The following is a 27,722-nucleotide window of genomic DNA, read 5'->3' as shown; positions in this document are numbered from 1 at the left end:
GAATAAAGAAACTGAGGATGATGAAAAACGTGTTGGGTGTGAGGTGGTTTGGGGGGGGGGGGGGATTTTGGGGGGTTTTTGGGGGGCATTGGGGTCATTTTGGGGGATTTTGGGGGGGATTTTGGGTGGTTTTGGGGTCATTTTGGGGGGTTTTTGGGTCATTTTGTGTGATTTTGGGGGGATTTGAGGTCGTTTTGGGGGCATTTTGGGGGGGTTTGGGGTCATTTTGAGTGATTTTGGGGGGATTTGAGGTCGTTTTGGGGGCATTTTGGGGGCTTTTGGGGGGTTTTGGGGTCATTTTGAGTGATTTTGGGGGGATTTGAGGTCGTTTTGGGGGCATTTTGGGGGGTTTTGGAGGGTTTTGGGGTCATTTTGGGGGGTTTTGGGGTCATTTTGTGTGATTTTGGGGGGATTTGAGGTCGTTTTGGGGGCATTTTGGGGGGTTTTGGGGGGTTTTGGGGTCATTTTGAGGGGTTTTGGGGTCATTTCGAGTGATTTTGGGGGGGATTTGTGGTCGTTTTGGGGGATTTGGGGTGGTTTTGGGGTCATTTTGGGGGTAATTGGGGTGGTTTTGGGGTCATTTGGGGGATTTTGGGGGGTTTTGGGGTCATTTTGGGGCTAATTGGGGTGGTTTTGGGGTCATTTGGGGGATTTTGGGGGGTTTGGGGGTCATTTTGAGTGATTTTAGGGGGTTTTGGGTTGATTTTGGGATGTTTTGGGGTCATTTTGAGTGGTTTTGGGGCGGTTTTGTGACATTTTTGGTCCATTTTTGGGATGTTTTGGGGGTAATTGGGGTGGTTTTGGGGTCATTTTGAGTGATTTTGGGGTCGTTTTGGGGGATTTTTGGGTGGTTTTGGGCACATTTTGGAGGGTTTTGGTGTCACTTCGAGTGATTTCGGGGGGGATTTGTGGTCGTTTTGGGGGATTTGGGGTGGTTTGGGGGTCATTTTGGGGGATTTTGGGGGGTTTTGGGGACATTTTGAGTGATCTTGCGGGGATTTGAGGTCATTTTGGGGGATTTTTGGGTGGTTTTCGGGTCACTTTTGGTAGATTTTTGGATGTTTTGGGGTTAATGGGGTGGCTTTGGGGTCATTTTGAGTGATTTTGGGGGGTTTTGGGATCATTTCGAGTGATTTTGGGGGGATTTGTGGTCGTTTTGGCGAATTTTGTGTGGTTTCGGGGTCATTTTGGGGGATTTTGTGGGTTTTTGGGGTCATTTTGAGTGATTTTAGGGGGATTTGAGGTCATTTTGGGGGATTTTGGGGTTGTTTTGGGGTCATTTTGGAAGCTTTGGGGGGTTTTGGGGTCATTTTGAGTGGTTTTGGGGCGGTTTTGTGACATTTTTGGTAGATTTTTGGGATGTTTTGGGGGTAATTGGGGTGGTTTTGGGGTCGTTTGGGGGATTTTGGGGGGTTTTGGCGTCATTTTGGGGGGTTTTGGGGACATTTTGAGTGATTTTGGGGGGATTTGAGGTCTTTGTGGGGGTTTTGGGGTCATTTTGGGGGGTTTGGGGGGGTTTTGGGGTCATTTTGAGTGATTTTGGGGGGATTTGAGGTCGTTTTGGGGGATTTTTGGGTGGCTTTGGGGTCATTTTGGGGGATTTTGGGGGGTTTCGGGGTCATTTTGAGTGATTTTGGGGGGTTTTGGGTTGATTTTGGGATGTTTGGGGGTCATTTTGAGTGGTTTTGGGGCGGTTTTGTGACATTTTTGGTCCATTTTTGGGATGTTTTGGGGGTAATTGGGGTGGTTTGGGGGTCATTTTGAGTGATTTTGGGGGCGTTTTGGGGGATTTTTGGGTGGTTTTGGGCACATTTTGGAGGGTTTTGGTGTCACTTCGAGTGATTTTGGGGGGGATTTGTGGTCGTTTTGGGGGATTTGGGGTGGTTTGGGGGTCATTTTGGGGGATTTTGGGGGGTTTTGGGGACATTTTGAGTGATCTTGCGGGGATTTGAGGTCGTTTTGGGGGATTTTTGGGTGGTTTTGGGGTCACTTTTGGTAGATTTTTGGATGTTTTGGGGTTAATGGGGTGGCTTTGGGGTCATTTTGAGTGATTTTGGGGGGTTTTGGGATCATTTCGAGTGATTTTGGGGGGATTTGTGGTCGTTTTGGTGAATTTTGTGTGGTTTCGGGGTCATTTTCGGGGATTTTGTGGGTTTTTGCGGTCATTTTGAGTGATTTTGGGGCGGTTTTGTGACATTTTTGGTAGATTTTTGGGATGTTTTGGGGGTAATTGGGGTGGTTTTGGGGTCGTTTGGGGGATTTGGGGTGGTTTTGGCGTCATTTTGGGGGGTTTTGGGGACATTTTGAGTGATTTTGGGGGGATTTGAGGTCTTTGTGGGGGTTTTGGGGTCATTTTGGGGGGTTTGGGGGGGGTTTGGGGTCATTTTGAGTGATTTTGGGGGGATTTGAGGTCGTTTTGGGGGATTTTTGGGTGGCTTTGGGGTCATTTTGGGGGATTTTGGGGGGTTTCGGGGTCATTTTGAGTGATTTTGGGGGGTTTTGGTTTGATTTTGGGATGTTTTGGGGTCATTTTGAGTGGTTTTGGGGCGGTTTTGTGACATTTTTGGTCCATTTTTGGGATGTTTTGGGGGTAATTGGGGTGGTTTTGGGGTCGTTTTGGGGGATTTGGGGTGGGTTTGGCGTCATTTTGGGGGGTTCTGGGGTCATTTTGAGTGATTTTGGGTGGATTTTTGGGTGGTTTTGGGGGTTTTTTGGGTGGTTTTGGTGTCATTTTGGGGGATTTTGGGTCATTTTGGGGTTTTTTTGGGTGGCTTTGGGGTCATTTTGGGGGATTTTGGGGGGTTTTGGGGTCATTTTTGAGTGATTTTGGGGGGGATTTGAGGTCGTTTTGTGGCATTTTTGGGTGGTTTTGGGGTCATTTGGGGGTGGTTTTGGGGATTTTGGGGTCATTTTGGGGGGATTTGGGGCGGTTTTGGTACATTTTTGGTCCATTTTTGAGATGTTTTGGGGGTAATTGGGGTGGTTTTGGGGTCATTTTGAGTGATTTTGGGGTCGTTTTGGGGGATTTTTGGGTGGTTTTGGGGACATTTTGGGGGGTTTTGGTGTCACTTCGAGTGATTTTGGGGGGGATTTGAGGTCGATTTGGGGGATTTTGGGTCCTTTTGGGGTCATTTTGGGGTATTTTGAGTGGTTTTGGGGTCATTTTGAGTGAGTTTGGACAGTTTTGGGGCGGTTTTGTGACATTTTTGGTCCATTTTTGGGATGTTTTGGGGGTAATTGGGGTGGTTTTGGGGTCATTTCAAGTGATTTTGGGGGGGTTTAGGTCATTTTGGGGGATTTTGGGTTGTTTTGAGGTCATTTTGAGTGATTTTGGGGAGCTTTGGGGTGGTTTTGGGACGTTTTTGGGATATCTGGGGGTAATTGTGGCGGTTTGGGGTCATTTTTGGGTGGTTTTGGGACATTTTGTGTCATTTTGTGGGGATTTGGGGTGGTTTTGTGACATTTTTGGTAGATTTTTGGGATATTTTGGGTGTAATTGGGGTGGTTTGGGGTCATTTTGGAGGGGTTTGGGGCGGTTTTGTGACATTTTTGGTACATTTTTGGGATGTTTTGGGGGTAATTGTGGTGGTTTTGGGGTCATTTTGGGCAGATTGGGGAATTTTGGGGGGATTTTGGGTGGTTTTGGGGTCATTTCAAGTGATTTTGGGGGGATTTGGGGTGGTTTTGTGACGTTTTTGGGTCATTTTGGGGATATTTTGGGGGATACCTGGGGTAATTTGTGTGGGTTTGGGATATTTTGGGGGTAACGGGTGGTTTTGGGATCATTTTGAAGGGGTTTGAGGTGGTTTTGTGACATTTTTTGTACATTTTTGGGATGTTTAGGGGGTAATTGGGGTCGTTTGGGGGTCATTTTGGGTGGTTTTACGACATTTTGGGGTGGTTTTGTGTCATTTTTTGTACACTTGAGGGACATTTTGGGGGTAAATGGGGTGATTTTGGGATCGGCTCGAGCGGTCTGTGGACATTTTGGCGTCGTTTTGGGCCCTGCAGTCTGATTTTTATCTTCCTCCCGTCCCAATTCGGGCCGTTTTCGTCCCATTTCACCCCTTCCCACCTCATCCTTCACCACACTATTACCCCCCCCAAGATGGCGCCCGTTGCCATGCCAACCGCAATCTCCTCCCTCATCGGCTTCCGTAGCTCGACCGGAAATCTTCCTTTAGCTTTTCCTCTCAACTTCCGCTTTCCCCATTCCCCACTTCCGGCACCGTCATGGCGAAGCTGCTGAGCTGCGTTTTGGGCCCGCGTCTCTACCGGGTTCACCGGCTGAGAGCGGAGGGGGGGGAGCGGCGAGAGCCGAGCTGGGTGAGCTGGGAAGGGGGTGGGGGGGGAACCGGGTTTTGGGGGGGGGGGGGTCGCGCTGATAACGGGGGGGGGGAGGGGGCACTGTGAGGCCCTTCCTGTGAGCACAAAGTGCTGCAGGTTGGGCACAAAAACCCCAAGGTGGGGGGGGAGGGGGGGGGAACTGGGTTTTTGGGGGGGGGTCGTGCTGATAAAGGGGGGGTAGAATGGGGGGGGGGGGGGGGCACTGTGAGGCCCTTCCTGTGAACATAAAGTGCTGCAGTTTGGCCACAAGAAACCCCATGGGGGGGGGGGAGGGGGGGACACCGGGTTTTGGGGGGGGGATTTTGGGGGGGGGGATTTTGGGGGGGGGGGGTGGGGGTGAGGGGAAGGGGGGGGCATCATGAGGCCCTTCCTGTGAGCATAAAGTGCTGCAGTTTGGGTGCAATAAACCCCATGGGGGGGGAATGGGGGGGGACACCAGGTTTTGGGGGGGGGAGGTTGGGGGAGGGGGGGGGAAGGGGGGGGCACCGTGAGGCCCTTCCTGTGAGCACAAAGTGCTGCAGTTTGGGCGCAATAAACCCCATGGGGGGGGGAGGGGGGGACACCGGGTTTTGGGGGGGGATTTTGGGGGGGGGGATTTTGTGGGGGGGGGGTCGTGCTGATAGCTGGGGGGTGGGGGGTGATGGGAGGGGGGGGGGGGCATCATGAGGCCCTTCCTGTGAGCACAAAGTGCTGCAGTTTGGGTGCAATAAACCCCATGGGGGGGGGAATGGGGGGGGACACCGGGTTTTGGGGGGGGGTTTGGGGGAGGGGGGGGTCGTGCTGATAGCGGGGCTGAGGGGGTGAGGGGGGGGCAGGGGGGGCATCTTGAGGGCCCATTCAGTTTTGGGGTCGTGGCTGTAAGGAAGGCATTGAGACCCGTTCAGTTTTGGGGTCGTGGCTGTAAGGAAGGCATTGAGACCCGTTCAGTTTTGGGGTCGTGGCTGTAAGGAAGGCATTGAGACCCGTTCAGTTTTGGGGTCGTGGCTGTAAGGAAGGCATTGAGACCCGTTCAGTTTTGGGGTCGTGGCTGTAAGGAAGGCATTGAGACCCGTTCAGTTTTGGGGTCACAGCTGTAAGGAAGGCATTGAGACCCGTTCAGTTTTGGGGTCACAGCTGTAAGGCATTGAGACCCGTTCAGTTTTGGGGTCGTGGCTGTAAGGAAGGCATTGAGACCCGTTCAGTTTTGGGGTCGTGGCTGTAAGGAAGGCATTGAGACCCGTTCAGTTTTGGGGTCACAGCTGTAAGGAAGGCATTGAGACCCGTTCAGTTTTGGGGTCGTGGCTGTAAGGAAGGCATTGAGACCCGTTCAGTTTTGGGGTCGTGGCTGTAAGGAAGGCATTGAGACCCGTTCAGTTTTGGGGTCACAGCTGTAAGGAAGGCATTGAGACCCGTTCAGTTTTGGGGTCACAGCTGTAAGGAAGGCATTGAGACCCGTTCAGTTTTGGGGTCACAGCTGTAAGGAAGGCATTGAGACCCGTTCAGTTTTGGGGTCACAGCTGTAAGGAAGGCATTGAGACTCGTTCAGTTTTGGGGTCGTGGCTGTAAGGAAGGCATTGAGACCCGTTCAGTTTTGGGGTCGTGGCTGTAAGGAAGGCATTGAGACCCGTTCAGTTTTGGGGTCACAGCTGTAAGGAAGGCATTGAGACTCGTTCAGTTTTGGGGTCGTGGCTGTAAGGAAGGCATTGAGACCCGTTCAGTTTTGGGGTCGTGGCTGTAAGGAAGGCATTGAGACCCGTTCAGTTTTGGGGTCACAGCTGTAAGGAAGGCATTGAGACCCGTTCAGTTTTGGGGTCGTGGCTGTAAGGAAGGCATTGAGACCCGTTCAGTTTTGGGGTCGTGGCTGTAAGGAAGGCATTGAGACCCGTTCAGTTTTGGGGTCGTGGCTGTAAGGAAGGCATTGAGACCCGTTCAGTTTTGGGGTCGTGGCTGTAAGGAAGGCATTGAGACCCGTTCAGTCTTGGGGTCGTGGCTGTAAGGAAGGCATTGAGACCCGTTCAGTTTTGGGGTCGTGGCTGTAAGGAAGGCATTGAGACCCGTTCAGTTTTGGGGTCACAGCTGTAAGGAAGGCATTGAGACCCGTTCAGTTTTGGGGTCGTGGCTGTAAGGAAGGCATTGAGACCCGTTCAGTTTTGGGGTCGTGGCTGTAAGGAAGGCATTGAGACCCGTTCAGTTTTGGGGTCACAGCTGTAAGGAAGGCATTGAGACCCGTTCAGTTTTGGGGTCACAGCTGTAAGGAAGGCATTGAGACCCGTTCAGTTTTGGGGTCACAGCTGTAAGGAAGGCATTGAGACCCGTTCAGTTTTGGGGTCGTGGCTGTAAGGAAGGCATTGAGACCCGTTCAGTTTTGGGGTCGTGGCTGTAAGGAAGGCATTGAGACCCGTTCAGTTTTGGGGTCGTGGCTGTAAGGAAGGCATTGAGACCCGTTCAGTTTTGGGGTCACAGCTGTAAGGAAGGCATTGAGACCCGTTCAGTTTTGGGGTCGTGGCTGTAAGGAAGGCATTGAGACCCGTTCAGTTTTGGGGTCACAGCTGTAAGGAAGGCATTGAGACCCGTTCAGTTTTGGGGTCACAGCTGTAAGGAAGGCATTGAGACCCGTTCAGTTTTGGGGTCGTGGCTGTAAGGAAGGCATTGAGACCCGTTCAGTTTTGGGGTCGTGGCTGTAAGGCATTGAGACCCGTTCGGTTTTGGGGTCGTGGCTGTAAGGAAGGCATTGAGACCCGTTCAGTTTTGGGGTCGTGGCTGTAAGGAAGGCATTGAGACCCGTTCAGTTTTGGGGTCACGGCTGTAAGGAAGGCATTGAGACCCGTTCAGTTTTGGGGTCACAGCTGTAAGGAAGGCATTGAGACCCGTTCAGTTTTGGGGTCGTGGCTGTAAGGAAGGCATTGAGACCCGTTCAGTTTTGGGGTCGTGGCTGTAAGGAAGGCATTGAGACCCGTTCAGTTTTGGGGTCGTGGCTGTAAGGAAGGCATTGAGACCCGTTCAGTTTTGGGGTCGTGGCTGTAAGGAAGGCATTGAGACCCGTTCAGTTTTGGGGTCACAGCTGTAAGGAAGGCATTGAGACCCGTTCAGTTTTGGGGTCGTGGCTGTAAGGAAGGCATTGAGACCCGTTCAGTTTTGGGGTCACAGCTGTAAGGAAGGCATTGAGACCCGTTCAGTTTTGGGGTCACAGCTGTAAGGAAGGCATTGAGACCCGTTCAGTTTTGGGGTCGTGGCTGTAAGGAAGGCATTGAGACCCGTTCAGTTTTGGGGTCACAGCTGTAAGGAAGGCATTGAGACCCGTTCAGTTTTGGGGTCGTGGCTGTAAGGCATTGAGACCCGTTCAGTTTTGGGGTCGTGGCTGTAAGGAAGGCATTGAGACCCGTTCAGTTTTGGGGTCACAGCTGTAAGGAAGGCATTGAGACCCGTTCGGTTTTGGGGTCGTGGCTGTAAGGAAGGCATTGAGACCCGTTCAGTTTTGGGGTCGTGGCTGTAAGGAAGGCATTGAGACCCGTTCAGTTTTGGGGTCACAGCTGTAAGGAAGGCATTGAGACCCGTTCAGTTTTGGGGTCACAGCTGTAAGGAAGGCATTGAGACCCGTTCAGTTTTGGGGTCGTGGCTGTAAGGCATTGAGACCCGTTCGGTTTTGGGGTCGTGGCTGTAAGGAAGGCATTGAGACCCGTTCAGTTTTGGGGTCACAGCTGTAAGGAAGGCATTGAGACCCGTTCAGTTTTGGGGTCGTGGCTGTAAGGAAGGCATTGAGACCCGTTCAGTTTTGGGGTCGTGGCTGTAAGGAAGGCATTGAGACCCGTTCAGTTTTGGGGTCGTGGCTGTAAGGAAGGCATTGAGACCCGTTCAGTTTTGGGGTCGTGGCTGTAAGGAAGGCATTGAGACCCGTTCGGTTTTGGGGTCGTGGCTGTAAGGAAGGCATTGAGACCCGTTCAGTTTTGGGGTCACAGCTGTAAGGAAGGCATTGAGACCCGTTCAGTTTTGGGGTCGTGGCTGTAAGGAAGGCATTGAGACCCGTTCAGTCTTGGGGTCGTGGCTGTAAGGAAGGCATTGAGACCCGTTCGGTTTTGGGGTCGTGGCTGTAAGGAAGGCATTGAGACCCGTTCAGTTTTGGGGTCACAGCTGTAAGGAAGGCATTGAGACCCGTTCAGTTTTGGGGTCGTGGCTGTAAGGAAGGCATTGAGACCCGTTCAGTTTTGGGGTCGTGGCTGTAAGGAAGGCATTGAGACCCGTTCACTTTTGGGGTCACGGCTGTAAGGCATTGAGACCCGTTCGGTTTTGGGGTCGTGGCTGTAAGGAAGGCATTGAGACCCGTTCAGTTTTGGGGTCGTGGCTGTAAGGCATTGAGACCCGTTCAGTTTTGGGGTCGTGGCTGTAAGGAAGGCATTGAGACCCGTTCAGTTTTGGGGTCGTGGCTGTAAGGAAGGCATTGAGACCCGTTCAGTTTTGGGGTCGTGGCTGTAAGGCATTGAGACCCGTTCAGTTTTGGGGTCGTGGCTGTAAGGAAGGCATTGAGACCCGTTCAGTTTTGGGGTCGTGGCTGTAAGGCATTGAGACCCGTTCAGTTTTGGGGTCGTGGCTGTAAGGAAGGCATTGAGACCCGTTCAGTCTTGGGGTCACAGCTGTAAGGAAGGCATTGAGACCCGTTCAGTTTTGGGGTCGTGGCTGTAAGGAAGGCATTGAGACCCGTTCAGTTTTGGGGTCGTGGCTGTAAGGAAGGCATTGAGACCCGTTCGGTTTTGGGGTCGTGGCTGTAAGGAAGGCATTGAGACCCGTTCAGTTTTGGGGTCACAGCTGTAAGGAAGGCATTGAGACCCGTTCAGTTTTGGGGTCACAGCTGTAAGGAAGGCATTGAGACCCGTTCAGTTTTGGGGTCACAGCTGTAAGGCATTGAGACCCGTTCAGTTTTGGGGTCGTGGCTGTAAGGAAGGCATTGAGACTCGTTCAGTTTTGGGGTCGTGGCTGTAAGGAAGGCATTGAGACCCGTTCAGTTTTGGGGTCGTGGCTGTAAGGAAGGCATTGAGACCCGTTCAGTTTTGGGGTCGTGGCTGTAAGGAAGGCATTGAGACCCGTTCAGTTTTGGGGTCGTGGCTGTAAGGAAGGCATTGAGACCCGTTCAGTTTTGGGGTCGTGGCTGTAAGGAAGGCATTGAGACCCGTTCAGTTTTGGGGTCGTGGCTGTAAGGAAGGCATTGAGACCCGTTCAGTTTTGGGGTCGTGGCTGTAAGGAAGGCATTGAGACCCGTTCAGTTTTGGGGTCGTGGCTGTAAGGAAGGCATTGAGACCCGTTCAGTTTTGGGGTCGTGGCTGTAAGGAAGGCATTGAGACCCGTTCAGTTTTGGGGTCGTGGCTGTAAGGAAGGCATTGAGACCCGTTCAGTTTTGGGGTCGTGGCTGTAAGGAAGGCATTGAGACCCGTTCAGTTTTGGGGTCGTGGCTGTAAGGAAGGCATTGAGACCCGTTCAGTTTTGGGGTCGTGGCTGTAAGGAAGGCATTGAGACCCGTTCAGTTTTGGGGTCGTGGCTGTAAGGAAGGCATTGAGACCCGTTCAGTTTTGGGGTCGTGGCTGTAAGGAAGGCATTGAGACCCGTTCAGTTTTGGGGTCGTGGCTGTAAGGAAGGCATTGAGACCCGTTCAGTTTTGGGGTCGTGGCTGTAAGGAAGGCATTGAGACCCGTTCAGTTTTGGGGTCGTGGCTCTAAGGAAGGCATTGAGACCCGTTCAGTTTTGGGGTCGTGGCTCTAAGGAAGGCATTGAGACCCGTTCAGTTTTGGGGTCGTGGCTCTAAGGAAGGCATTGAGACCTGTGCTATAGGGCTCAGGCTGTGGGGTGTCCTATAGGGCGCAGGGTGTGGGGTGTGCTCTAGGGGACAGTGTTTAGGATGTGCTATAGGGCGCAGGTTGTAGGGTGTGCTGTAGGGCAGAGGGTGTGGGGTGTGCTATAGGGCAGAAGCTATGGGATGTGCTATAGGGCACAGGCTGTCCCCCGAAACTGCCACCCCCTCAAAATCACCCCCCCCAAACTGCCATCCCCCCAAAACCACTCCCCCCAAACTGCCACCCCAAAACCAGCCCCCCAACCACCCCTTGAACCAATCCCCCATATCCACCCCCCCAAACCACCCCCCCCAAACTGCCACCCCCCCAAACGAACCCCCCAAACCACCCTCCCAAAACCACCCCCCCAAACTGCATCCCCCAAAACCACCCCCCCAAATTGCCATCCCCCCAAAATCCATCCCCCCAAATCCATCCCCCCAAATCCACCCCCCCAACCACCCCCAAAACCACTCCCCCAAACCATCCCCCGCAAACCATCTCCCCCAAACTGCCATCCCCCAAATCCACCCCCCCAAACCACCCCCCCAAAACGTCCCCCCAAACTGCATCCCCCAACCCACCCCCCCAACCCATCCCCCAAATCCACCCCCCCAACCACCCCCCCAACCACCCCCCAAAACCATCTCCCCCAAACTGCCATGCCCCCCAACCACCCCCACAACCCACCCCCCCAAATTCACCCCCCCAAAACCACCCCCCCAAGCCATCCCCCCCAAACCATCCCCTCAAAATGCCATCGCCCCCAAACCTCCCCCCCAAACCACCCCCCCAAACTGCATTCCCCAAAAGCACCCCCCCAACCCACCCCCCCAAACCCGCATCCCCCCAACCCATCCCCCTTAAACCACCCCCCAACCACCCCCCCAAAACCACCCCCCCAAACTGCATTCCCCCAACCCTTCCCCCTTAAACTGTCCCCCCCAAATCCACTCCCCCCAAACCACCCCCCCAAAACGTCCCCCCAAACTGCCATCCCCCCAAACCAACCCCACAACTACCCCCCCCACAACTACCCCCCCCACAACTACCCCCTCCAAACCACCCCCCCAAAACCACCCCCCCAAAACCACCCCCCAAACTGCCATCCCCCCAACCCACCCCCCCAAACTGCATCCCCCAAACCACCCCCCCAAACCACCCCCCCAAAACGTCCCCCCAAAATTGCCATCTCCCCAAACCACCCCCCCAAAACCATCTTCCCCAAACTGCCATCCCCCCCCAACCACCCCCACAACCCACCCCCCCAAACCCGCATCCCCCCAACCCATCCCCCTTAAACTGTCCCCCCCAAACCCACCCCCCCAAACCACCCCCCCCAAAGCCACCCCCCCAAACTGCCATCACCCCAAACTGCATCCCCCCAACCCACCCCCCCAAATCCACCCCCCCAACCCATCCCACAAATCCACCCCCTCCAAACTGCCATCCCCCCAACCCACCCCCCTAAAACCATCCCCCCCAACCCATCTCCCAAATCCAGCCCCCCAAAACACCCCCAAACCACCCCCCCCAAACTGCCATCCCCCCAACCCACCCCCCCAAACCCGCATCCCCCCAACCCATCCCCCTTAAACTGTCCCCCCCAAATCCACGCCCCCCAAAACCACCCCCCCAAATTGCCATGCCCCCAAACTGCATCCCCCCAACCCACCCCCCCAAAACCACCCCCCCAACCCATCTCCCAAATCCAGCCCCCCAAAACACCCCCAAACCCCCCCCCAAACTGCCATCCCCCCAACCCACCCCCCCAAACCCGCATCCCCCCAACCCATCCCCCTTAAACTGTCCCCCCCAAATCCACGCCCCCCAAAACCACCCCCCCAAATTGCCATGCCCCCAAACTGCATCCCCCCAACCCACCCCCCCAAACCACCCCCCCCAAACTGCATCCCCCCAATCCACCCCCACAAAACCACCCCCCCAACCCATCCCCCAAATCCAGCCCCCCAAAACACCCCCAACCCACCCCCCCAAACTGCCATCCCCCCAACCCACCCCCCCAAAACCATCCCCCCAATCCACCCCCCCCAAACTGCATCCCCCCAATCCACCCCCCCAACCCCCCCACATCCCCCCAACCCATCCCCCTTAAACTGTCTCCCCCAAATCCACCCCCCCCAACCCATCCATCCCCCCCCCCCCCTTCAATCCCAGACCCAGTCTCAGCCCCCCCCCCCAATTTTCCAACCTCTCCCTCTGCCCCCCCCCCCGCCCCCCCCTCACTCTCAGCAGCTCTGAAGCCTCCTCGCCTTTTTGCTTTCACTTTTCGGGTCCTTCTCACCTTTTAACTCCTCAAACCCCCCCCCCCCACACCTTTTGCCCCCCACCCCACCTTTTGCCCCCCCCCCCCCTTCTTTTGCCCCCCCCCCATAGGACTCTTACTACCAACCCCGGGGCCTGGAGAAGCACACGGACAGCGTCCTGGCTTTGGTGAGTGCTGGGGGGGGGGCGCTGGGGGGGTCCCACGGGGTGTGAAGACCCCCAACCTGGGTGTGAGGACCCCCCCCCTTCTGAGCCATGCTGACCCCCCCCCGGGGGTCTGGGTCTGGGGGGGGTGGGGTGTGAAGACCCCCAACCTGGGTGTGAGGACCCCCCCGCCCCCCGCTTCTGAGCCATGCTGCCCCCCCCCAGGGTTGTGGAGGGGGGGTGGGGGGTCCCATGGGGTGTGAGGACCCCCCCCCTTCTGAGCCATGCTGACCCCCCCCCAGGGGTGTGGGGAGGGGTGGGGGGTCCCATGGGGTTTGAGGAGCCCCCCCCCTCCCTTCTGAGCCATGCTGACCCCCCCTTGGGGTCTGGGGAGGGGGTGGGGGGGTCCCACGGGGTGTGAAGACCCCCAACCTGGGTGTGAGGACCCCCCCCAAACTTCTGAGCCATGCTGACCCCCCCCTGGGGGTCTGGGGGGGGGGTGGGGGGGTCCCACGGGGTGTGAAGACCCCCAACCTGGGTGTGAGGACCCCCCCTCCCTTCTGAGCCATGCTGACCCCCCCCCGGGGGTCTGGGTCTGGGGGGGGTGGGGTGTGAGGACCCCCAACCTGGGTGTGAGGACCCCCCCCCCCCCTTCTGAGCCATGCTGACCCCCCCCGGGGGTGTGGGGAGGGGTGGGGGGTCCCATGGGGTTTGAGGAGCCCCACCCCTCCCTTCTGAGCCATGCTGACCCCCCCGGGGGTGTGGGGGGGGATGAGGGGGGTCCCATGGGGTGTGAAGACCCCCAACCTAGGTGTGAGGACCCCCCTCCCCCCTTCTGAGCCATGCTGACCCCCCCATGGGGGTCTGGGGGGGGGGTGGCGGGGTCCCACGGGGTGTGAAGACCCCCAACCTGGGTGTGAGGACCACCCCCTTCTGAGCCATGCTGACCCCCCCCCCTGGGGGTCTGGGGAAGGGTGGGGGGTCCCACGGGGTGTGAAGACCCCCAACCTGGGTGTGAGGACCCCCCTCCCCCCTTCTGAGCCATGCTGACCCCCCCCCAGGGGTGTGGGGAGGGGTGGGGGGTCCCACGGGGTGTGAAGACCCCCAACCTGGGTGTGAGGACCCCCCTCCCCCCTTCTGAGTCATGCTGACCCCCCCCAGGGGTGTGTGGGGGGGTGGGGGGTCCCATGGGGTGTGAAGACCCCCAACCTGGGTGTGAGGACCCCACCCCCCCCCCCTTCTGAGCCATGCTGACCCCCCCCCTGGGGGTCTGGGGAGGGGTGGGGGGTCTCATGGGGTTTGAGGAGCCCCCCCCCCCATTCTGAGCCGTGCTGACCCCCCCCCCAGGGATGTGTGGGGGATGGGGGGGGTCCCATGGGGTGTGAAGACCCCCAACCTGGGTGTGAGGACCCCACCCCCCCCCCCTTCTGAGCCATGCTGACCCCCCCCCTGGGGGTCTGGGGAGGGGTGGGGGGTCTCATGGGGTGTGAGGACCCCCACCCCTCCCTTCTGAGCCATGCTGACCCCCCCCCGGGGGTCTGGGTCTGGGGGGGGTGGGGTGTGAAGACCCCCAACCTGGGTGTGAGGACCCCCCCTCCCCCCCCTTCTGAGCCATGCTGACCCCCCCCAGGGTTGTGGGGGGGGTGGGGGGGTCCCATGGGGTGTGAAGACCCCCAACCTGGGTGTGAGGACCCCCCTCCCCCCTTCTGAGCCATGCTGACCCCCCCCCAGGGGTGTGGGGGGGGGGTGGGAGGGTCCCACGGGGTGTGAAGACCCCCAACCTGGGTGTGAGGACCCCCCCCCTTCTGAGCCATGCTGACCCCCCCTGGGGGTCTGGGGAGGGGTGGGGGGTCCCATAGGGTTTGAGGAGCCCCCCCCTCCCTTCTGAGCCATGCTGACCCCCCCCCTGGGGGTCTGGGGGGGGGGTGGGGGGGTCCCATGGGGTGTGAAGACCCCCAACCTGGGTGTGAGGACCCCCCTCCCCCCTTCTGAGCCATGCTGACCCCCCCCGGGGGTGTGGGGGGGGATGAGGGGGGTCCCATGGGGTTTGAGGAGCCCCCCCCTCCCTTCTGAGCCGTGCTGACCCCCCCCTGGGGGTCTGGGGGGGGGTGGGGGGGTCCCACGGGGTGTGAAGACCCCCAACCTGGGTGTGAGGACCCCCCTCCCCCCTTCTGAGCCATGCTGACCCCCCCCCCCGGGGGTGTGGGGGGGATGGGGGGGGTCCCATGGGGTGTGAGGACCCCCAACCTGGGTGTGAGGACCCCCCCCCTTCTGAGCCATGCTGACCCCCCCCCCCCTGGGGGTGTAAGGGGTCCCACGGGGTGTGAAGACCCCCAACCCGGGTGTGAGGACCCCCCCCTTCCCCCTTCTGAGCCATGCTGACCCCCCCCCATTCCTTCCCCCCCTCCCCATAGGCTTCAGTGCTGTGGTCCATTTCCTACTACGCTTCGCCTTTGGCTGTTTTCTATCTGTACCGAAAAGGTATGCGGGGGGGGGGGGGGGGGGGCGTTTAGGGGCGGGGTGGCGGGGGGGCTGCCACGTGATTTGCTGACCCCCCCCACGCTGTGCTTCCTGCCCCCCCCCCAGGATTGCTGACCATGTCCCGCGTGGTGCCACTGTCACACTGTGCTGCGACCATCGCGCTGCTGCTGGCGGGGGTGGCCTGTCTGAGAGGTGGGGGGGGGGGGGGAAAGGGGGGTCCTGGGGGGGGGTCCTCACACCCCATGGGATCCCAACCCCCCCCTCCCCTCCCCCCCAGGCCCCCGGGGGGGGGTCTGAGTGATGTTGGAAGGGTCCTGAGGGGGAGGGTGGCTTGGTGACATTGGAGGGGTTTTAGGAGGGGGGCTGGGGGGGCTGGGTGATGTTGGAGGGGTCCTGGGGATGGGGGGGGGGGGTCTGGGTGATGTTGAAGGGGTCCTGGGAGGGGGGCTGGGGGGGGACTGGGTGACGTGGGGGGGGGTCTTGGAGAGATCTGGGGGGGCTGGGTGATGTTGGAGGGGTCCTGAAGGTGGAGGGGGGGGTCTGGGTGATGTTGGAGGGGTCTTGGGAGGGGGGTGGGGCTGGGGGGCTCTGGCTGACGGGGGGGGAGTCCTGGGGGGGACATTGGGGCAGGCTGGGTGATGTTGGAGGGGTCCTGGGGAGGGGGGGGGGGTCTGGGTGACGTTGGTGGGGTCCTGGGAGGAGGGCTGGGGGGGCTGGGTGATGTTGGAGGGGTCCTGGGGGGCCCATCCAGGGGTTCCTGGGGGAGGGCTGGGGGCTTGGGGGGGGCTGGGTGATGTTGGAGGGGTCCTGGGAGGGGTGCTGGGAGGGCTGGGTGATGTGGGGGGGGTCCTGGAGAGGTCTGGGTGATGTTGGAGGGGGGCCTGGGGGGGGCTGGGTGATGTTGGAGGGGTCGTGGGGGGGGTTTGTGAAGGTCTGGGTGATGTGGGGGGGGGGAAGGGGGTCCTGGTGGGGTTTGGGGGGGGGCTGAGTGATGTTGGAGGGGTCCTGAGGGGGGGGGTGGCTCGGTGACATTGGAGGGGTTTTAGGAGGGGGGCTGGGGGATGTTGGAGGGGTCCTGGGGGGGGGGCTGGGGGGGACTGGGTGATTGGGGGGGGGGGGGACAGGGGGAGGGGGTCCTGGAGGGGTTTGGGGGGACTGGGTGATGTTGGAGGGGTCGTGGGAGGGGGCCTGGGGGGGCTGGGTGACATTGGAGGGGTCCTGGAGAGGTCTGGGGGTGATGTTGGAGGGGGGCCTGGGGGGGGCTGGGTGATGTTGGAGGGGTTGTGGGGGGGTTTGTGAAGGTCTGGGTGATGTGGGGGGGCGGGGAAGGGGGTCCTGGAGGGGTTTGGGGGGGCTGGGTGATGTTGGAGGGGTCCTGAGGGGGGGGGGGGGTCTGGGTGATGTTGGAAGGGTCCTGAGGGGGAGGGTGTCTCGGTGACATTGGAGGGGTTTTAGGAGGGGGGCTGGGGGATGTTGGAGGGGTCCTGGGGGGGGGGCTGGGGGGGACTGGATGATGGGGGGGGGGGACAGGGGGAGGAGGTCCTGGAGGGGTTTGGGGGGGCTGGAGGATGTTGGAGGGGTCCTGGGGGGGGACAGGGGGGGACTGGTTGATGGGGGGGGGGGACAGGGGGAGGGGGTCCTGGAGGGGTTTGGGGGGGCTGGGTGATGTTGGAGGGGTCCTGGGGATGGGGGGGGGGGGTCTGGGTGATGTTGAAGGGGTCCTGGGAGGGGGGCTGGGGGGGGGCTGGGTGATGTTGGAGGGGTCCTGGGAGGGGGGTGGGGCTGGGGGGCTCTGGGTGACGTGGGGGGAGTCCTGGGGGGGACATTGGGGCAGGCTGGGTGATGTTGGAGGGGTCCTGGGGATGGGGGGGGGGGGGTCTGGGTGATGTTGAAGGGGTCCTGGGAGGGGGGCTGGGGGGGGACTGGGTGACGTGGGGGGGGGTCTTGCAGAGATCTGGGGGGGCTGGGTGATGTTGGAGGGGTCCTGAAGGTGGAGGGGGGGGTCTGGGTGATGTTGGAGGGGTCTTGGGAGGGGGGTGGGGCTGGGGGGCTCTGGCTGACGGGGGGGGAGTCCTGGGGGGGACATTGGGGCAGGCTGGGTGATGTTGGAGGGGTCCTGGGGAGGGGTGGGGGGTCTGGGTGACGTTGGTGGGGTCCTGGGAGGAGGGCTGGGGGGGCTGGGTGATGTTGGAGGGGTCCTGGGGGGCCCATCCAGGGGTTCCTGGGGGGGGGCTGGGGGCTTGGGGGGGGCTGGGTGATGTTGGAGGGGTCCTGGGAGGGGTGCTGGGAGGGCTGGGTGATGTGGGGGGGGTCCTGGAGAGGTCTGGGTGATGTTGGAGGGGTCGTGGGGGGGGTTTGTGAGGGTCTGGGTGATGTGGGGGGGGGGGGGAAGGGGGTCCTGGAGGGGTTTGGGGGGGGGGCTGAGTGATGTTGGAGGGGTTCTGGAGGTGGAAGTGGGGGTCTGGGTGATGTTGGAGGGGTCCTGGGGAGGGGGGGGGTCTGGGTGATGTTGGTGGGGTCCTGGGAGGGGGGCTGGGGGGGGCTGGGTGACGTGGGGGGGGGTCCTGAAGAGGTCTGGGGGTGATGTTGGAGGGGGGCCTGGGGGGGGCTGGGTGATGTTGGAGGGGTCCTGAGGGGGTTTGTGAAGGTCTGGGTGATGTGTGGGGGGGGGAAGGGGGTCCTGGAGGGGTTTGGGGGGGGGCTGGGTGACATTGGAGGGGTCCTGGGGGGGCCATTCAGGGGTTCCTGGGAGAGGACTGGGGGGGGGGGGCTGGGGGCTTGGGGGGGGCTGGGTGATGCTGGAGGGGTCCTGAGGGGGAGGGTGTCTCGGTGACATTGGAGGGGTTTTAGGAGGGGGGCTGGGTGATGGGGGGGGTGGAGGGGGTCCTGGAGAGGTTTGGGGGGGCTGGGTGATGTTGGAGGGGTCCTGAGAGGGGGGGGGGGGTTGGGGGGGGGGTGATGGGGGGTGGGGGGGAGGGGGTTGTGGTGGGGTTTGGGGGGGCTGGGTGATGTAGGGGGGGTCCTGGAGAGGTCTGGGGGTGATGCTGGAGGGGTCCTGGGAGGGGGGGGGTCTGGGTGATGTTGGAGGGGTCCTGGGGATGGGGGGGGTGGGTGAAGTGGAGGGGGGGGTCCTGGAGAGATTTGGGGGGTCTGGGTGATGTTGGAGGCATCCTGGTAGGGGGGCCGGGTGATGTTGGAGGGGTCCTGGGAGGGGGGCTGGGGGGGGCTGGGGTCTTGGGAGGGGAGGGTGGGTGATGTTGGAGGGGTCGTGGGGGGGTTTGGGGGCGGTCTGGGTGATTGGGGGGGGGGTCCTGGAGAGGTTTGGCGGGGCTGGGTGATGGTGGAGGGGTCCTGGGAGGGGGGCTGGGGGGGGGCTGGGTGATGTTGGAGGGGTCCTGAAAGTAGAGGAGGGGGTCTGGGTGATGTTGAAGGGGTCCTGGGAGGGGGGCTGGGGGGGGACTGGGTGACGTGGGGGGGGGTCTTGGAGAGATCTGGGGGGGCTGGGTGATGTTGGAGGGGTCCTGAAGGTGGAGGGGGGGGTCTGGGTGATGTTGGAGGGGTCCTGGGAGGGGGGTGGGGCTGGGGGGCTCTGGGTGACGTGGGGGGAGTCCTGGGGGGGACATTGGGGCAGGCTGGGTGATGTTGGAGGGGTCCTGGGGGGCCCATCCAGGGGTTCCTGGGGGGGGGCTGGGGGCTTGGGGGGGGCTGGGTGATGTTGGAGGGGTCCTGGGAGGGGGGCTGGGGGGGGCTGGGTGATGGGGGGGGGTCCTGGAGAGGTCTGGGTGATGTTGGAGGGGGGCCTGGGGGGGGCTGGGTGATGTTGGAGGGGTCGTGGGGGGGGTTTGTGAAGGTCTGGGTGATGTGGGGGGGGGGAAGGGGGTCCTGGTGGGGTTTGGGGGGGGGCTGAGTGATGTTGGAGGGGTCCTGAGGGGGGGGGTGGCTCGGTGACATTGGAGGGGTTTTAGGAGGGGGGCTGGGGGATGTTGGAGGGGTCCTGGGGGGGGGGCTGGGGGGGACTGGATGATGGGGGGGGGGACAGGGGGAGGAGGTCCTGGAGGGGTTTGGGGGGGCTGGAGGATGTTGGAGGGGTCCTGGGGGGGGACAGGGGGAGGGGGTCCTGGAGGGGTTTGGGGGGGCTGGGTGATGTTGGAGGGGTCCTGGGGATGGGGGGGGGGGGGTCTGGGTGATGTTGAAGGGGTCCTGGGAGGGGGGCTGGGGGGGGACTGGGTGACGTGGGGGGGGGTCTTGCAGAGATCTGGGGGGGCTGGGTGATGTTGGAGGGGTCCTGAAGGTGGAGGGGGGGGTCTGGGTGATGTTGGAGGGGTCTTGGGAGGGGGGTGGGGCTGGGGGGCTCTGGCTGACGGGGGGGGAGTCCTGGGGGGGACATTGGGGCAGGCTGGGTGATGTTGGAGGGGTCCTGGGGAGGGGGGGGGGGTCTGGGTGACGTTGGTGGGGTCCTGGGAGGAGGGCTGGGGGGGCTGGGTGATGTTGGAGGGGTCCTGGGGGGCCCATCCAGGGGTTCCTGGGGGAGGGCTGGGGGCTTGGGGGGGGCTGGGTGATGTTGGAGGGGTCCTGGGAGGGGTGCTGGGAGGGCTGGGTGATGTGGGGGGGGTCCTGGAGAGGTCTGGGTGATGTTGGAGGGGTCGTGGGGGGGGTTTGTGAGGGTCTGGGTGATGTGGGGGGGGGGGGGAAGGGGGTCCTGGAGGGGTTTGGGGGGGGGGCTCAGTGATGTTGGAGGGGTTCTGGAGGTGGAAGTGGGGGTCTGGGTGATGTTGGAGGGGTCCTGGGGAGGGGGGGGGTCTGGGTGATGTTGGTGGGGTCCTGGGAGGGGGGCTGGGGGGGGCTGGGTGACGTGGGGGGGGTCCTGAAGAGGTCTGGGGGTGATGTTGGAGGGGGGCCTGGGGGGGGCTGGGTGATGTTGGAGGGGTCCTGAGAGGGGGGGGGGGGTTGGGGGGGGGGGGTGATGGGGGGTGGGGGGGAGGGGGTTGTGGTGGGGTTTGGGGGGGCTGGGTGATGTGGGGGGGGTCCTGGAGAGGTCTGGGGGTGATGCTGGAGGGGTCCTGGGAGGGGGGGGGTCTGGGTGATGTTGGAGGGGTCCTGGGGATGGGGGGGGTGGGTGAAGTGGAGGGGGGGGTCCTGGAGAGATTTGGGGGGTCTGGGTGATGTTGGAGGCATCCTGGTAGGGGGGCCGGGTGATGTTGGAGGGGTCCTGGGAGGGGGGCTGGGGGGGGCTGGGGTCTTGGGAGGGGAGGGTGGGTGATGTTGGAGGGGTCGTGGGGGGGTTTGGGGGCGGTCTGGGTGATTGGGGGGGGGGTCCTGGAGAGGTTTGGCGGGGCTGGGTGATGGTGGAGGGGTCCTGGGAGGGGGGCTGGGGGGGGCTGGGTGATGGGGGGGGGTCCTGGAGAGGTCTGGATGATGTTGGAGGGGGGCCTGGGGGGGGCTGGGTGATGTTGGAGGGGTCGTGGGGGGGGTTTGTGAAGGTCTGGGTGATGTGGGGGGGGGGATGGGGGTCCTGGAGGGGTTTGGGGGGGCTGGGTGATGTTGGAGGGGTCCTGAGGGGGGGAGGGGGGGGCTGGGTGATGTTGGAAGGGTCGTGGGAGGGGGGCTGGGGGGGCTGGGTGATGTGGGGGGGGGTCCTGAAGAGGTCTGGGGGTGATGTTGGAGGGGGGCCTGGGGGGGGCTGGGTGATGTTGGAGGGGTCGTGGGGGGGGTTTGTGAAGGTCTGGGTGATGTTGGGGGGGGGGGGAAGGGGGGAAGGGGGTCCTGGAGGGGTTTGGGGGGGGCTGGGTGATGTTGGAGGGGTCCTGGGGGGCTTTGGGAGGGTCTGGGTGATGTGGGGGGGGGGGTCCTGGAGGGGTTTGGGGGGGCTGGGTAATGTTGGAGGGGTTGTGAGGGGAGGGGGGACTGGTTATCATTGGAGGGGTCCTGGGTGGGGGACTGGGGGGGTCTGGGTGATATTGGAGGGGTCTTGGGGGGGGGGGGGGGGGCTGAGTGATATTGGAGGGTTTGTGGGGGGGGGGGGAGGGTCTGGGTGACATGGGGGGAGTCCTGGGGGGGGGGACATTGGGGGCAGGCTGGGTGATGTTGGAGGGGTCGTGGGGGGAGGAGGGAGAATCATTGGGGGGGGGGGGGGCTTTTGGGAAGGTCCTGGGGGGAGGTTGGGGGGGGGGGGCTGAGTGCAATGAGGGGTCCTGGGAGGTTTGGGTGGGGGCTGGGGGGGCTGGGTGACATTAGAGGGGTCCTTGGGGGGGGTATTCAGGGGTCCCTGAGTGGGGGGGGGGGGGTTGGGGAGGGACCTTGGAACATTTGGGAGGGTCCTGGCGGGGGGGGGGGGGGGGGGGGGCAGAAAGGGGGGATGGTTTTGGGGAGAGGAGGGAGAATCATGGGGGGGGGGGGGGGGGGTTGGGAAGGTCCTGGGGGGAGGAAGGAGGGGGAAATGAGTGCAGTGAGGGGGGGGGCCTGGGGGGGGGGGGTCGGTGGGGGGGGGGCTGGGGTATGGGGGTGGAGAAATCTCGGTGGGATTTTTGGGGGGGGGGGGGGTTACCTGGGGGGGGGGGTTTGGATGTTTCAATAGGGGGGGGTCCTGGGCTGGGAGGGTGGGGAGGGGGGGGGGGGCTGGGGTATGGGGGGTGGAGAAATCTCTGTGAGATTTTTTTGGGGGGGGAGGGAGGGGGGGTTACCTGGGGGGGGGGTTTGGATGTTTCATTGGGAGGGGGGGGGTCCTGGGTTGCGGGGGTGAGGGGTGGGGGGGGGGGCCTGGGGTACGGGGTGTGGAGGAATCTCGGTGGGATTTTTGGGGGGGGGGAGGGGGGGGGCTTACCTGGGGGGGGGGTTTGGAGGCTTCAATAGGGGGGGGTCCTGGGCTGGGGTTTGGGGGGGGGGGGCTGGGGTATGGGGGGTGGAGAAATCTCAGTGGGATTTTTGGGGGGGGGGTTTTGGATGTTTCAATAGGGGGGGGGGTCCTGGGCTGGGGGTTGGGGGGGGGGGGCTGGGGTGTGGAGGAATCTTGGTGGGATTTTTTGGGGGGGGGGAGGGGGGGTTACCTGGGGGGTGGGTTTGGATGTTTCATTGGGGGGGGGGGGGTTCCTGGGCTGGGGGGGGGGGGGGGCTGGTGTATGGGGGGTGGAGAAATCTCAGTGGGATTTTTGGGGGGGGGGGTTTGGATGTTTCAATAGGGGGGGGTCCTGGGCTGGGGGGGTGAGGGGTGGGGGGGGGGGCTGGGGTATGGGGTGTGGAGAAATCTCAGTGGGATTTTTTGGGGGGGGGGGGGGGGCTTACCTTGGGGGGGGGTTTTTGGATGTTTCAATAAGGGGGAGGGGGGGTCTCACCCCATATTCTCCCCCCCCCCCCCCTAAATAAGGGCTGGGCCGCTGGAGCAACCCTCAGTACGTGGAGTTCATCACGGTGCTGGAGGACAGCCACCGCCTGGGGACCCCCGAGGTCAAGGTGTGGGGCTGAGGGGGGGGGAGGGCGGGGTGGGGGGGGGGGGGGGTGCCTCCGTCTGATTTCAGGGGACCCCCCCCTACCCCCCCGGGACCCCCACATCGTCCCCCCCCCATCCCCATCCCCATCGCCCCCCCCCCACCCCTCCCACAGCGCAAGTTGGCCGCATACACCTTCGACTTCCGCAGTTGGCCCGTTGACTTCCGCTGGGACAGCGCCGGGCAGCCCTGGTAAAGACACGCCCCCCACCCCTTTTAAGCCACGCCCCCCTTTTAAGCCACGCCCCCTTTGAAAAGACCCTCCCCCATCTTGAGCCCCGCCCCTTTTGAACCCCCTGCCCCGCCCCTCCCCCGTCTGTGGCCCCGCCCCCATCTGTGGCCCCACCCCCTTTGATGCCCCTCCCCCGACTGTGGCCCCGCCCCCTTTTCAGCCCATCTGTGGCCCCGCCCCCATCTGTGCCCCACCCACTTTATTGCCCCTCCCCCGTCTGTGGCCCCGCCCCCTTTTCAGCCCATCTGTGGCCCCGCCCCCTCTGAAGCCCCTCCCCCGTCTGTGGCCCCGCCCCCTTTAAAGACCCTCCCACCAATCTGTGGCCCCGCACGCGATGAAGCCCCCTGCCCCGCCCCCACCCCCCATCTGTTCCCCTGCCCCCTTTGAAGTCCCTCCCCCAGCTGTGGCCCAGCCCCCATCTGTGGCCCCACCCCCCTTGGTGCCCCTCCCCCGACTGTGGCCCCGCCCCCTTTTCAGCCCATCTGTGGCCCCGCCCCCTTTTTATCCCCTCCCCCGTCTGTGGACCCGCCCCCTTTAAAGCCCCTCCCACCAATCTGTGGCCCCGCCCCCTTTGAACCCCCTCCCCCGCCCCCCACTTGTGGCCCCGCCCCCGACGAAGCCCCCTCCCCTGCCCCCACCCCCCCATCTGTGCCCCTGCCCCCTTTGAAGTCCCTCCCCCATCTTTGGCCCCGCCCCCATCTGTGGCCCCACCCCCTTTGATGCCCCTCCCCCGACTGTGGCTCCGCCCCCTTTTCGGCCCATCTGTGGCCCCGCCCCCTTTGTATCCTTTCCCCCTTCTGTGGACCCGCCCCCTTTAAAGCCCCTCCCACCAATCTGTGGCCCCGCCCCCTTTGAACCCCCTCCCCCGCCCCCCACTTGTGGCCCCGCCCCCGACGAAGCCCCCTCCCCTGCCCCCACCCCCCTATCTGTGCCCCTGCCCCCTTTGAAGTCCCTCCCCCATCTTTGGCCCCGCCCCCATCTGTGGCCCCACCCCCTTTGATGCCCCTCCCCCGACTGTGGCTCCGCCCCCTTTTCGGCCCATCTGTGGCCCCGCCCCCTTTGTATCCTTTCCCCCTTCTGTGGACCCGCCCCCTTTAAAGCCCCTCCCACCAATCTGTGGCCCCGCCCCCTTTGAACCCCCTCCCCCGCCCCCCACTTGTGGCCCCGCCCCCGACGAAGCCCCCTCCCCTGCCCCCACCCCCCCATCTGTGCCCCTGCCCACTTTGATGTCCCTCCCCCATGTGTGGCCCTGCCCCCATCTGTGGCCCCACCCCCTTTGATGCCCCTCCCCCGTCTGTGGCTCCGCCCCCTTTTCAGCCCACCTGTGGCCCCGCCCCCTTTGAAGCACCTCCCCCTTCTGTGGCCCCGCCCCCTTTAAGGCCCCTCCCACCAATCTGTGGCTCCACCCGCGATGAAGCCCCCTGCCCCGCCCCCACCCCCCATCTGTTCCCCTGCCCACTTTGAAGTCCCTCCCCCATCTTTGGCCCCGCCCCCATCTCTGGCCCCACCCCCTTGGTGCCCCTCCCCCGACTGTGGCCCCGCCCCCTTTTCGGCCCGTCTGTGGCCCCGCCCCCTTTGAAGCCCCCCCCGTTTGTGACCCCGCCCCTTTTAAAGCCCCTCCCACCCACCTGTGGCCCCGCCCCCTTTGAACCCCCCCCGCCCCCCACTTGTGGCCCCGCCCCCGATGAAGCCCCCTCCCCCGGCCCCAACCCCCAATCTGTGCCCCTGCCCACTTTGAAGTCCCTCCCCCATCTGTGGCCCCACCCCCTTTGATGCCCCTCCCCCGACTGTGGCTCCGCCCCCTTTTCGGCCCATCTGTGGCCCCACCCCCTTTGTATCCCCTCCCCTGTCTGTGGACCCGCCCCCTTTAAAGCGCCTCCCACCAATCTGTGGCCCCGCACCCTTTGAAGCCCCTCCCCGTTTGTGGCCCCGCCCCCTTTAAAGCCCATCCCACCAATCTGCGGCCCCGCCCCCTTTGAAGCCCCTCCCTCCATCTGTGGCCCCGCCCCCTTTGAAACCCCTCCTCCCATCTCTGATCCAACCCCATTTGAAGCCCCCACCCCCCCATCAGTGGCCCTGCCCCCTTTCAAGCCCCCTCCCACCCGTCTGTGGCCCCGCCCCCTTTTCAGCCCATCTGTGGCCCCGCCCCCTTTCAGCCACCTCTCTCCATCTTTAAGCCCCGCCCCCTTTGAAGCCCCTCCCCTCATCTGTGGCCCCGCCCCCTTTTCAGCCCATCTGTGGCCCCTCCCCCTTAGGAATCCCTCCCCATCATTGGCCCCGCCCCCTTTCAAGCCCCTCCCCCACCTGTGGCCCCGCCCCTTTTTTCTGACCACGCTCACTTTTTGTCACCGTCACTTGTGGCCCCACCCCCTTTTTCTCTGACCACGCCCCCTTTCTTGTAATGTCCATTGTGGCCCCGCCCCGTTTTTTCTAACCACACCCCTTATGGCTCCACCCCTTACCTGACCACGCCCCCCGTTTCTCTGGCCACGCCCCCTTCCGAACACTATTCATTATGGCCCCGCCCCTTTTCTGTCCACGCCCCCTTTTTCAGACCACGCCCCCTTTCTTGCTGTCTTTCCCTGACCACGCCCCCCCGTTAAGACAGTCATATGTGACCACACCCCCTTTTCGTCTGACCACGCCCCCTTTGGTGGCTATTTCATTTTGGCCCCGCCCCCTTTCTGACCCCTCCACTTGACCCTCTTTGTGGCCACGCCCCCATCCCGTTCACGCCCTGCCCCCATTCTCACACCGCCCCTTTTCTAACTCTCTTTTATGGCCCCGCCCCCTTTCCTGACCACGCCCCTTTCTGACCACGCCCCCCTTTGACACAGTCATTTGTGGCCCCGCCCCTTTTCTGACCACGCCCCATTCTGACATTGTCATATTTGACTCCGCCCCCTTTCATGACCATGCCCATTCCTTGCTGTGTCCCATGTGGCCCCGCCCCCTTTTCCTGACTCCGCCCCCCCGACACTGTCATTTGTAACCCCGCCCCCTTCTGACCACGCCCCTTTCTGACCGCGCCCCCCTTTGACAACAGTCATTTGTGGCCCCGCCCCATTTTCCTGACCACACCCCCCTCTTTGTCCCTGTCCTTTGTGGCCCCGCCCACTTCTGACCACGCCCCCTTTGTGGCTCGGCCCTTTTTGGCCCCGCCCCCTTTCTGACCCCTCCCCCCCTCCCTTTGTCCCATAGGGGCGGGGCCAAAGCCGTGCCATTGCTCCGTGCCCCCCCACCCCGACACCACCGCGGGGTCCTGGCTGCCATCCGGAAGCTGCCGTGCCAGCTGGCCAGGTGGGCGGGGCTTACGGTGGGCGGGGCTACGGGTGGGCGTGGTCGTAGAGTGGGCGGGGCTTCATGGGCCTCTGTCACCGTATGGGGAATTGGGGGGGGGGGGGGGGTTGTATTGGAGTGGGCGGGGCTTGGAGATGGGCGTGGTCATCGTGTGGGTGGGGCTTGGATGTGGGCGGGGCCACCGAGCTGGTGGGAAAAGCAGGGATTGGCCACCTGAAACGGAAGTGGGCGGGGCTTGCACTACCTTTAATGGGGGTGGGCGTGTCCTCGCCAAAGCCCCACCCCCCAGTGGGCGTGTCCTATGCAAACACACCGCTTGAAAACCTGGGCCGGAGCCCCGCCCCTTAGAGGGCGTGGCCTTTTAAGACCCCGCCCCTTTCAGCCTCGTTCTGGCGCACACAAAGCCATAGCCCCGCCCATTAGGGGCTTAGTCCCGCCCCTTAGTGGGCGTGTCCATCGTAGACCCCCCCCTTACAGCCTGATTCAAGCGCACTCACCGCCGTAGCCCCGCCCCTTGGTGGGCGTGGCCACCGTAACCCCGCCCCTTTCAGCCTGGTTCAGATTCAGTCTGTGCTGCAGCCCCTCCCCTAGTGGGCGTGGTCTCGCGTAACCCCGCCCCTTTCAGCCCGGTTCTGGTTGACATTGTGCTGTAGCCCCGCCCCTTAGTGGGCGTGGCCTCGCCTAGCCACGCCCCCCCAGTGGGCGTAGCCACTGTAACCCCACCCCCCTTCAGCCCGGTTCTTTCACACGCTATGCTGTAGCCCCGCCCCTTAGTGGGAGTGTCCATCGTAACCCCGCCCCTTTCAATCTGGTTCTGATTCGGTCTGTGTTGTAGCCCCGCCCCTTAGTGGGCGTGCCCACCGTAACCCCGCCCCTTTCAGCTCAGTTCTTCACACAGCCGTAGCCCCGCCCCTTAGTGGGCGTGGCCTCGCGTAGCCCCGCCCCTTGGTAGGCGTGTCCATCGTAACCCCGCCCCTTTAAACCCGGTTCTGGCTCACATTGTGCCGTAGCCCCGCCCCATATTGGGCGTGTTCACCGTAACCCCGCCCCCTTCAGCCCGGTTCTTTCACACGCTATGCCGTAGCCCCGCCCCTTAGTGGGCGTGTCCACCGTAACCCTGCCCCTCCGTGGGCGTGGCCACCGGAACCCCGCCCCTTTCTGTCCGACTCTGGTGCAAACTGCAGTAGCCCCACCCCTTAGTGGGCGTGTCCACCGTATCCCCGCCCCTTTCAGCCCGGTTCTGGCTGACATTGTGCTGTAGCCCCGCCCCTTAGTGGGCGTGGCCTCGCCTAGCCACGCCCCCCAGTGGTCGTAGCCACTGTAACCCCGCCCCTTTAAACCCGGTTCTGGCTCACATTGTGCCGTAGCCCCGCCCCTTAGTGGGCGTGTCCATCGTAACCCCGCCCTTTTCAGTCCGGCTCTGGCTCACAATTTGCCGTAGCCTCGGCCCTCGGGGGCGTGGCCTCGCGTAGCCCCGCCCCTTAGTGGGCGTAGCCACCGTAACCCCGCCCCTTTCAGCCAGGTTCTTTCACACGCTATGCCGTCGCCCCGCCCCTTAGTGGGCGTGGCCTCACGTAGCCCCGCCCCTCAGTGGGCGTGCCCACCGTCACCCCACACCTTTCAGCCCAGTTCTTTCACACGCTATGCTGTAGC

The 27,722-nt window shown here is 62.5% G+C and overlaps 1 protein-coding gene across 1 annotated transcript in view; it reads left to right on the top strand.

Moving 5' to 3' along the window:
- Positions 1–4,173: 4,173 nt before the first annotated feature.
- Positions 4,174–27,722, top strand: part of ABHD16A (abhydrolase domain containing 16A, phospholipase) — a 61,559-nt gene continuing 38,010 nt past the window's right edge. Inside the window, exons 1-7 of the mRNA XM_090129019.1 lie at positions 4,174–4,326; positions 12,543–12,599; positions 14,990–15,056; positions 15,162–15,248; positions 22,417–22,502; positions 22,653–22,729; positions 25,971–26,069. Coding sequence (XP_089985145.1) covers positions 4,234–4,326; positions 12,543–12,599; positions 14,990–15,056; positions 15,162–15,248; positions 22,417–22,502; positions 22,653–22,729; positions 25,971–26,069 — 566 coding nt within the window. The 5' untranslated portion in view covers positions 4,174–4,233. The remainder of the gene's footprint in view (positions 4,327–12,542; positions 12,600–14,989; positions 15,057–15,161; positions 15,249–22,416; positions 22,503–22,652; positions 22,730–25,970; positions 26,070–27,722) is intronic.

Source organism: Phasianus colchicus, chromosome 35 (genome assembly GCF_987193195.1).
Source record: "Phasianus colchicus chromosome 35, bPhaCol1.hap1.1, whole genome shotgun sequence".
Lineage (NCBI taxonomy): Eukaryota > Metazoa > Chordata > Aves > Galliformes > Phasianidae > Phasianus > Phasianus colchicus.
The sequence above is the reverse complement of the archived record's forward strand: the minus strand, read 5'-3'. Positions and strand labels throughout refer to the sequence as shown.